This window comes from Zingiber officinale, chromosome 3B, assembly GCF_018446385.1.
Source record: "Zingiber officinale cultivar Zhangliang chromosome 3B, Zo_v1.1, whole genome shotgun sequence".
Taxonomy (NCBI): Eukaryota; Viridiplantae; Streptophyta; class Magnoliopsida; order Zingiberales; family Zingiberaceae; genus Zingiber; species Zingiber officinale.
Window position 1 is genome coordinate 107114103 of NC_055991.1, and position 10909 is coordinate 107125011.

The 10909-nt window shown below is 36.3% G+C and overlaps 1 protein-coding gene across 4 annotated transcripts; it reads right to left on the minus strand.

Annotated features, from left to right (window-relative positions):
* Nucleotides 1-676: 676 nt before the first annotated feature.
* On the minus strand, nucleotides 677-4843 carry LOC121967231. 4 transcript variants are annotated; one of them, XR_006107682.1, is made up of 9 exons: nucleotides 4490-4840; nucleotides 4308-4402; nucleotides 3689-3791; nucleotides 3492-3610; nucleotides 2902-3091; nucleotides 2600-2764; nucleotides 1286-1701; nucleotides 954-1154; nucleotides 677-863 (listed from the first exon to the last, which is right to left on the minus strand). XR_006107682.1 is itself a non-coding variant. In XM_042517327.1 (7 exons), exons 1-7 carry the CDS (start codon nucleotides 4805-4807, stop codon nucleotides 1411-1413), a joined length of 1281 nt encoding a protein of 426 aa, XP_042373261.1. In that variant the 5' UTR covers nucleotides 4808-4840; the 3' UTR covers nucleotides 1223-1410. The 4 variants fall into 4 exon arrangements, 1 of the variants encoding a protein (XP_042373261.1); XR_006107683.1 differs by having other exon boundaries at nucleotides 1275-1701; XR_006107684.1 differs by lacking the exons at nucleotides 3492-3610; nucleotides 3689-3791 and having other exon boundaries at nucleotides 4490-4843.
* Between the last annotated feature and the right edge of the window lie 6066 nt (nucleotides 4844-10909).

A 10909-nucleotide genomic window follows, 5' to 3' on the forward strand; every position in this document is an offset into this window, starting at 1 on the left:
AACTATAGTCATTGAAACAGTTCCTCTCTTTTCTTTTCTTTTTTTTTTTAATGGAAAATGATTCATCCATGTGTTTGTATGAGCAGTACTGGAATGTGGATCTATTATCATTGAGGAAAGAAATCATGGTGATTAACATGGTTGTTAGAGGTGGCAACGCACTTATCTCTGCTTTAGTTTCGTTCAGTTTCCCTCTATAAGGTTCTACTTGGGAAATCATTGTAGTTTTTATTTGGGAATTCAATGTCGATTCCCTTACATCGTTGTGAAGTATAGGTTTGAAGGAGGAAATTGGAGCGTATTAGAATGATTGTGATAACACTTGAGCATGGTAAACTTTAGATTGATTACCCGAACCATCAACTAGGCACCACATTACATTTCCAGCTACTCAGTCCTAGAGGAGAAAATGAAATGTAGTTTAAAATGTCCATGAAGGTTTAATATCCAACCTCAAGGATCATGACCATTTGGAAGGGTAAGGATGGGGCTTAAGATGCTTTAAGATGAATCGTCTCACATGGAATATGAGGTACCTATGGAACGATGGTTCCACCATTGAGTCCTCGTATTGCAAGGACTCATTCTCGTAAGAGATCATGGAAGCAAAGATCCATTCATCCTTTATACAATGTGCCTTAGAGTTGTATGGTAGGCACCCAAGGCACACGTGTGGTGGCAAAACAAGGAATGAATGCGAGCTTATGAGGATGTTTCACATCATTTTGTACTAAACATACTCGACCACCATCAGAGAGCTGACAATTCTCTGGTTTGCAGTTAGAGTTTATATGTTTGTTACACAACTTGCACATCTTGTTTGTGGAAAGGTGATGATGAAGCTTGTTGTTCACCTTCTTCACCTGCTACCATAACTCTATCTTATGCACCAATGTAAATTTCTTTATCTAAGATCACTATATAAGATTTAAAATAAAATATAATTTGCATACCTGAAACAATAGCTAGTTTCTGTATCCTTTACCTTCATCTTTCTCTCCATGATTTGATTATCCTCTTTCTCCTCTCTTCTTGATAATAAGCTTGTTGGTCAAAGATACAATGCCGATGGGGAAGAGCCTTGCTCCTCCATAAAGTGTTAAAAGGATTTAGACTTCTATAGCCATCCATCACCATCATGATAAGCACTTAATCTGATCCCATTACATGAAATTCATGTCATTCACCAAGACGAAAAGGAAAGCATTGCAAATAGGAAAAATAATAACAATAATAATAATAAATAAATGAAGTTCAGTCTATGAATCGTTCACATTGGAAAAACCTCGAGGAGAATTGGGGTAGGCCACTGGTACACAATTACAAAGTATACTGGGATGCATAGGCCGTCTCCACTGATCCTCCTTGTAACACAAGCAGGGGATTCTGCGAGTTTTGGAGCTGTTTTCTTTAACCTTTGATTTCGTAGAAGTAAGTCGTTGACACCACAAGGCCATCTGTATCATAAGTTCGCACGAGGCGTTGCCGCTTCTCCAGCGACTCCATCCAACAAAATTCAAGGTGGAAAGGTTGCAACTGGGCAACATGCCTGCCTATGTCACATGGGCATCCCATGCACATGCCTCCAGGTAGAAAGATCAACTGGAATCCTCCATCAAAGGTGGCCATATTATCGCTTATGGTGCCGGTCCAATGGACGTTAGTGGTAATATCACTCCCACTAGCAGTGGAAGTTATATCCTGGATGAAGTGGAACAGTTAGCGATCTAGTTGATAAAGGGAATCATCGAATGATATGTTATGCAAAAGGATGGTGTAGCAATTATCATGCAATTAGCTTAGTTGTTTGCTGCAGTGAAAATTTATATATATATATATATACCGAAAAGCTATGTGCAATTGCATGACATATAGTTTTGTTGCTAGCTAGAAATTTGTTCTTCAAATTAAATAGCAAAGCTATAGATAGAGGATTAATTGGATGAAGCTTGGACACCTGGTCTATCGAAGAAAAAAAACATGCTAATTATTGGATAGGTAAGAACGTTGGGAATCTTCTACCATACTAATAATGTCTTATTCTCATTCACTTCTACTATACTCTTGTAACGCATGTTCATTAATTTCTTTCACTTACATTTAAGGTCCTCTTTAGTTTTACAAATATTTGTATGTGTTTCTGTATTTGTTTAAATGTACTTTTTTTTCTTATAAAATTGGTTTAAATAAGCTAATTATATATGTAATATATTTCTGAAAATGATAAGCACGAAAGAATTATAGTTTTTAGTTATTTCTGATATCTAAAATTAATGCCACGGGTTATCGATTTGTGTAAACAAAAGAAATAGCTGATTCAGATATAATATACACAGTTTATTTACACACTGAAAAACACAAATTATGTAGTCATTTCATGGGAAAAAAAAATCTCTAGCGTGACTCATCATGAAAAATAACTAAAACAGTCAAGTTTCAAGGACTATAACACCTCAGGGAGACTACAAGAAAATTTATAAAAGATGGCTCAGAATATAATTCTCGTATAAGATGGTAAAAAAAAAAGAACTCAAGATACTATGTTGCATTTGGAGTAGTTATTACTACATCGTAGGAGTTGACAGTTTGATTATCGCACCTGAATTAAATGGCCATTCCCATCCATTTCGAACAAAGCTACAGTGTCTGCCTCCGCAAGTGTTGCTCCATATACACCACTGCGTTTGGTAACAGAATGACCTTCCCATCGACCAAGCCACGGAGTTATTTGATTTCGGAAGTCCTGCTCAGAAACATTGAGACCCTGGATTCCAAAGAATGAGTGAATATAACAACAAAGAAACTATTAAGTCATGCAAAATAAAATGTTCCAGATACATTATTATGAAATCAGGTTTTGTTGGGGATATATATTTATTTGGCAAAAATGAGGTGACATACGATGGTCTCAGTATTGCAAGATGGAAAGACAGGCATTTCCTTTCCTCTTTCTTCAACAAAAACAATAAGCATTTCGAGAATGCCTTTTGGATCCATTATGTGAAATGCTCTTGCCCGTGTATCTTTCTCCAAAGAATATAGGCAATTTTCACAGACAATAGAAGGCCACTTTGAAGGAATCTTCAGGTTTCTGTATAGGAAAAAAGAACTATGATACAAAATTGTGAAAGACATGAGCATTAACATCTTCCAGTCGTACAATATTCTATAGATGAGGAAGAATTGAGATCAAACTCAATCATAATAAAGTTAAGATTCAACTAGCAAGAGAAGCAAAAAAGCTGCGTTAGGATAAGCCTTTCATATGTATTGGCCCTATAGTTACCTAGGTGATGAAGTAATCGATGTCATCATTTGATGAAATTCAAGTTTCTAAAGTTGATGTGCAAACTGATAAATAAGTGAGCTGTGATCTTTAAGATGTTTCACCAATCATGTGCAAACAGAAAGACATCGGCAACCACCAAAATGCCACATTGATTTAGAAGATCAAGTTCAGGGAGGAAAACAATTAAGTAAGAGGGAATTACTTTGGAAATTCTTCATCAATGTCAGCTTCTCCAAGCACCCCCTGTCTTAGGACAGTTTCCAACATACCGGTAGTCTGGTACTGAAGAGAAAATGCTCTCTCTTTCGGAAAGAACCCAATCTACAGATTCACTGGGATACTTACATCACCAAGTCATGGAGAATTAAAGGAGCAAACTTCAATGTAGCCAAACAGCACCTGTTGATACTTGTCTATGGTAAACATATTTGCCTCTTTGATCTTATACTCTGCCCATTCAACTTCATCATTGCCTGCTAAGAGAGGTTGTTTTATATACAACCTGTAAAATTGTTATACCAATGGCAGGGTCAACAAGGATAATCTCCTTGGGACTTTATATGCAACAAAACCATTCTACTGGTTGGAGATGTGCACCAAAGATATCAGATACCATGACTTTGATGTTTTTTCTTGTCTGTGTTGTGTGTGTGCGACTTTATTCTTTTCCGTCAATTTAGGTCAATCTCACAAAGTATGAATAAATAAAATGGTAATGCATGGATCAAAAGAAGTCACACTAAATTCACATAGGAATCTAGATTGCAGAGATTGAACTGAGAAAAAGTTGTATCCTATATATGTATCAAGATAGGTAAAAGCTCAAGGTCAAATCCATCCACTAGAATTTCACCGTCTAGATCCATCCTTCCACTTATCCATTGCCTCTTAGCACTGGTAGTTTGCCAAAAAAAACCATTCATTCACATGATATTAGAGAGAGATTTGTTAATTTTCATATGGTAGATATATCACTTATATAATAAGAACTTAAAAGTTTGGCTTCAAGAAAGCACACGTTTGAATGAGGCTGATCAGTTCGTCCTCCCCATAGGAGCTCGCTGAAAGCTTTGTACTCACAGTTTGCAGTAGGTTTCCATGAGCATCGAATTGCTGCATTCGTAAGCCCGAAATCCCAATCAAAGAACATCTGAAAAGGGTTTGAAAATAGGTGGACAACAGAACCATCAACCTACTCACGTAAAAAGACCCGTTCCACTTTCCGGCATTGAGATCAATGAAACGACGCAAGTCAATGCTCATGGACCCATCGTCGACCACGGAAGCAGGCGTTGTAGCTGCAAGAATCTCCCATTTCCGAGCTCCGAATCGAAGTTGAGTGGCAAACCTAAATTTTAGATCGCAAAAAGCGGATTTGCATGCCAAGGAAGACGGAGATTGGAGATTTGAAGTAGAAGCTAGTCTTGAGCTCGAGAAACTTGACGGAATTCCTCGCGTGCAGTTGGGGATTAGGGTTTCCGCCATGGAAAACATCGAATTGAGAGACTTGGCGACCATTACAAATTCAAAAACTCGCAAAGATAGGAACTTATCTCATTATCCTATTCGAGCACCGCACAGAACATTCTATGCGGGGCCCCGAACGAACAAGAGCTGAACACAAAAATACTCCCGAGTTAAATATTTTTTAAAAAATAAAAAATAATAAAAGCACTAAGGTGACATAATGTCAAAAAGCTCCGTAATGTTCTCATTTTACCATCAAAATGGTCTTGAAGGTTAAAAATTTTCTGGTCCTAGACTCCTATATATATATGATTAGCACCCTGTTTCAAATAAATTGAAAATCATTGAAAATGGGAGTAGGGTTAGTTTTAGAGAAAATTAAGACATCATCAATACAAACACAAGTAAAATAAGATATTCCACTAAAAATATTGTAAGAACTGTAATAGAACTAATTATGCTAAAACAGTAATATTTAATTGCACTAATAAACGACGAGCATGCAATAAACTTTAATAACAATAAAGGGTTAAGAAATTGTGTATCTCCGGTCGAAGCGTCGGACGTGCCGACTGTCTTTAGAGAATTGATTGTCGCCCACGGTGCAAAGGCTCTCCGGCAAAATCCTCTCAAGATCCGACAACCGCTCGCGTCGGTGCACTCCAAAACGAGCACCGCACTCGGACTCAACCTCAAATCGCAAACCAAGCCTCAGAACTCGGAACAAGGGGAGAGAAGAAGAAGCAGAAGGCAGAAGGAAATGCTTTGCTTCGGTGTGTTTTTAGAAGGAACGGAGGAAGTGTATTTATACACTTCAAAACAGTGCAGAGGAAGGGCGGAGCGCTGCTTCGTTTCCTCACGCGGACCAGATACACAATTTGCACCCCCCCCTGCGCGCGTTAATCGCGCACGTGACGCCCGGTTTATGGATTTCCGGCTCGAACCCCCCAAATCCACTCGATTTGGGCTTGGCCCGCGTATGCGTGTAGGTCTTCTTATTATTGCTAAGCAAGGATGGAAGGGCTTCATATATAAGCCCTTCCAAGCTTCTCCACTTAGCAATGTGGGACTAAAAACCACTACAAAAATTACTTTGAATTTAAAACAAAACTCAACAAATATAACTCATCTTACTTTGAAAGATTTAAAGGTTATCTTAAGTCTAAATGGTATAATTAGTCATTCAAAATATCCATCTAAAAAGAAAAAAATATCCATTTAATAGAGAATGGGTACATTTTTACTTGTCAAAATTTAAATTTCATATTAAATTTTGAATACCATTTAAAATTCTGAATTCTATTGATAAGTTGATCTTTATCTGATATTTTATAATCATCTTCATGATAATTGTTATTAAGATATTTATAACTAAATATCATTCTAAATTATTTCCTTTTTTTCAATACCTTTGTTTACTATAAAAGTAGGGCTTCTATCTCCAGAGATAGGTCTTTATATTGTATCGATATTTAGTAATCATTTAATGTGCATGTAACATTCTTCTATTTCCAATTGATATATTTTAAATCTGGCGCTTTAATTATGAGAGGAGGGTTTCTAATGTTTAGTTTATAGTAAACCTTATTTTGACTCCAATAATTTTTAATCTTTCTAACCTAGATATCAAGGAGTCTTAGTTCCCCTGTTTCTTAATTAAACTAAGTAAATAAGTAGGATTTAAGAAATCATTAGGGATTTCATAGTCCTAGTTATCTAAGTCTGCTAAGTCATCATCTGAGTTAATATAGCCAAGTGCTATTAGTTTTCCTGTTGCTTACACTAACCCTTGTTATGGCACTGACATTCCTCATTCTTATTTTTGGAAGTTGAACTAGGAAAAGTAAGACTTAGAAAGAAGGAGAAGCCCTATGATAACTCCTCAATCAAGACGTAAGCCAAAAATCAATTATTATTGAAGCAAGAGCAAGGCGAAAAAAGAGCAAGGTGAGGGACGGGTTAGCGGGAGCGCTCGGGATGAACGTATTCGTCTTTTGCCAAAAAAAAAAGAGCAAGACGAAAAAGGCTTATCTGAATAAAGAAAAACACATTAGAAAAGTCAAGCATAAAAAGACTTATTCTAACGCTATTATAACATGTTTTGTCTATAATGAATCATGTCATTTATCCTCTATATGTCTAAATAGAAAAAATTGATATACCAAATAAACTAAATTAGTTAGTTGTACGAATTTAAACTTAGTAGAAGTACCATCCGATGTTTCAAATGTATCTTTTACATACTTTATTATTTATGTAAAGATATGGAAGAAATTTCTTCTTCTAACTATACTCTTGTCAACTCCTTTCTCAATAATCTTTATGAATTAGCCGAAAAATATAGAATTACTACTCCTCCAATCCAGAATGATTTCAAGGAATTAGAAGATCAATTAGATCAAATACAATCTAATGATCTTGACTTCATGTACTCCCACTTCATTCCACAAAACCTAAAAGATTTAAGATCTGACTAGTGAGTTTGACCTCATGATTGGATACTTAACCAAAAAACTCATAACATTCTTTGTTTTATTTGTAGATTTTACTCATCCATAGATAAAAGAAAAACTTGTAAACTCTGTAAAACACAAATTTGCAATCTTTGTCTAAAACGGATTTTTGAAATTACCATTCCTCTAGCACACTCTGTTAGAGGCAGTACTAGAAATGTATTGCTTGAAACTATAGTATAAGTTATTGAAACCCAAGTTAACCTACTTGAGGTTGACATAGCCAGGCTTAAAGATAATCCTTTTGACTTAGAGCTTTTAGACAAAGTAAAAAAAACATTGTTATTTCTAAAGAAGACACCGATCTAATATTTATTAAAATCCCTAGCATTTGTAATTTTGGACACTCAGTAGGCATTAGAGTTCAATGTACCTTGAATATCCGAGGTCATGAACTTATTCTTTGTACATTTCTCGATAGTGGAGCTACTAACTCAACTATTAATGAAACTCTTCTCATGTCTTTTCTTCTAGCCACTTTAATTAAGTAAACCAATTCTCCATTAGTTAGTACACAATTTAATGGCCAAAAAGTTACTTGTAATAAGTTTGTAAAAAATGTCCAATTGTGTTTTTAAACAAATTGTGATACTTTTAGTCAATCCATGGTACTCAATCAAGACTATTCTGGCCAAAGACTACGAAATGAAAACTCCATTCTCGATTTTATTACAAATTTTATGAAAATGTTTCATTGGCTTTTGTTCCAAAGAAGTTTCATTTTTCAATAATGCATCTTAATTTTTTACTTATTTGGATCAATTCAACCTCTAATCAAAAGCATCTTGATTCTATTTTATCTCTCCAACATTAGTAATAAGTATAACAACTCAATTATCCCGATTGAGATAACAACCTATAATTAGCTTTATGAAAATTTACAAATGAGCAATTTCAATAAAATCTTTCAATGTTTTATTTGCCTTATTTACTTTGAGGCGCATGAATTGAATCGAGATATTTTTTTTCTATTTATCTAATAAAAAATAGATAGACATATTTTAAATCCTTCCACTTGCTCTTCTATCCATGACAATGAGATTGTTAATATATACATTTAGCTATCTTCACATGAGAATGTAATTCTTTTATCGATAGTAAATTACAAAGAAAGGTTATGTTTCTTGCATTATTATGCATGGCTACATAGTCCATATCTATTATAAATGAAGGCAAAGCCCTGATGATACATGAATCTCCTTGGAGAAGGAATACTATGAGGATTAATAAGAGGTTTCCACTTGTACTGGGATGGGGCAAAGGTCTTGCAAGGGTGGAAGGCCAAATCAAAGAAGGGCCCAGCTCCTCGATTTTTCTAGTCAGTCTTTTTGACTCTAGAGATTCAGCTCCTCGATTGTTACAGTCGATTCGTCTGACTCTAGGGGTTCAGCTCCCCCAACTCAATGTCCTATCCTGCCTAGCCTCATTCGGCCCTATCGTTCTGACTATAGAGGTTCCGCTCCTCTTGAATTCTTTAGTTTGATCTCCCCACTCCGACTCTGCTTTTGCTTAATGGGTCAGGCTCTTAGGCCCAATGGATCCTTGTCTCATGGGTTGACATCATAAATGGTATAACATATGGGTTGTCAGAGAGTGTAGAGCAATATGATTATACAAATACAACAAAAATACAATGATGGGATATTATCCACGCCATGATATGACGTCCAATAAATGAAGAGAGAATATCATTTCAATAGTATTATAAAAGGAGTTCACATCTATAGGTCAAGGTACTCTTACGTATACGGGCACACAGACACATACATACTACTACTGTAAGACCGATGCGGCCGACTAGAAGGGGGGGTTGAATAGCCCTGAGTAAAACACAACCCTTTCTCGGACAATTAAGCTAACACTTGAAAAAAATAGATTAATCAGAAAATAAAGCATAAAAACGAGGCACCGGTTTTGACTTGGTTACAACCGGGGAGGTTGTTAATCCAAGGAAGATTGTTGCACTAAGAAGCCTCGTTTACAGCAGTGTAGGCACAAAAAAAAAAAGCTAATCAAAGCAATGGAAGCACACAAGTGTTGTTACAATTTCGATTAAAAGCTTCGGACCAAGGTCATGTTATAGCCTTGGTGGGAGCTGAAAGGTTCCGGCACAGGGGATAAATTTTATCCCCAGCGTTCGATCGAGATAATTCTCGATCTGGTCAACATTACTTCAGGCGTCCGGAAGGGTTCCGGCGCCGGATGGGTCCGGCGCCCGGTCGTTCGGCGCCCGGACCGAAAGTCAACAGATTGACTTTTCATCCGGACCGCTTCTCGGTTCAGTCCGCTTGGTCCGGTTCTTCCGCTCCGGATCCGCTCGTTTGGGTGATCTACGCCTTCGGAAAGGGCTCACCAACCCAACTTCCGGTCTTCTCGGGCGTGCTTCCTCGGCTTCCGTCCCTCGGAATTGCCGCGTGTTTCCTTCTCGGCCACTCATCCGCAGTCTTAGTCCCTCGGTCGTCGACCTTCTCGCTTGCGTCTCTTGCTCCCGAGCAATCTTCCGCTCCACTTTCGTCCCTCGGAACCACCGCGCACTTCCTTCTCGTCAGCCGGTGTACTCTTCCCAGCGCCTCGTCCCTCGGACGCACGTCCTTCTCGCTGCGTCTTCCACTCGAACCTGTGTTCCTAAGCTCCTGTACACTTAGACACAAGGTTAAATACAGCAAATTCAACTTGTTGATCACACCAAAACAACCTTGGGGTTCCAACAATCTCCCCCTTTTTGGTGTGATCAACCCAAGTTAAGCTAGGGTTAAAATAGACATAAAATTGAATTAAGTAAATTAACTTAAATTGCAATTTAAGTGCAAAAAGATAGAAAAAAATTAAATTCTATCTACCTCCCCCTAGACTTATACTTTCCCTTCTCCCCCTTTGATCACAAAAAAATGGGGTTCCAAGAAAAATAATCTAAGGGTTAAAGACTTAGAGAAAATATTTCTAAAAAAAATCTAAGTTTTTAAGAAATTTAGAAAAAAATTTCTAAGTAATTAAAGCTGAGATTTCTAGTTTCAAGAAAAAAGTTCTTAACTTAGAAAAAAATAATTTTTGAGAATATTTCTAAGTATATAAAATTCTAAGTTTGAAATAAAATGTTTTGAATAACCTTTTTCAAGCACTAATTAATTCTTGTATTAATGCTTCATTAGTAAGTTAATTAAACATTTATTTCAATATTTTGGCTTCCAGGTCGTGGCGAGGCACTAGGCCTTCTTGGTTATTGGAGCAACAACCACTTCCTTAGACAAAGCCTCATAAAGAAATTCTTTATTTAATTTTCTCACTTAAAGCGCTAATTTTACTTTTAAAATTAATTTAAGCATGATTTAGGAATCCAATATAGGTTCCCACCTACTGGATTAACTAAAAAGTTTTTAGGGACATATTTTCTAGAGATATTTTTAATTTGTCCCTGATGATATCTATAATACCAATTCAAATTATTGAACCTTCTAAAATTGGTTTTAGATGAGCAAGCAGAGTTTTTCAAATTTTCTACTTGAAAAATTAAATTTTGAATTTCTAATTTTAATTTTTCATTTTCTAAATTTGATTTATCTAGCATTTCTAACGGACAAGATGTAGCTAATATTGCTTTTAAATCTTTATTTTCATTTTCTAATTTGCAGCAATCTTTTGT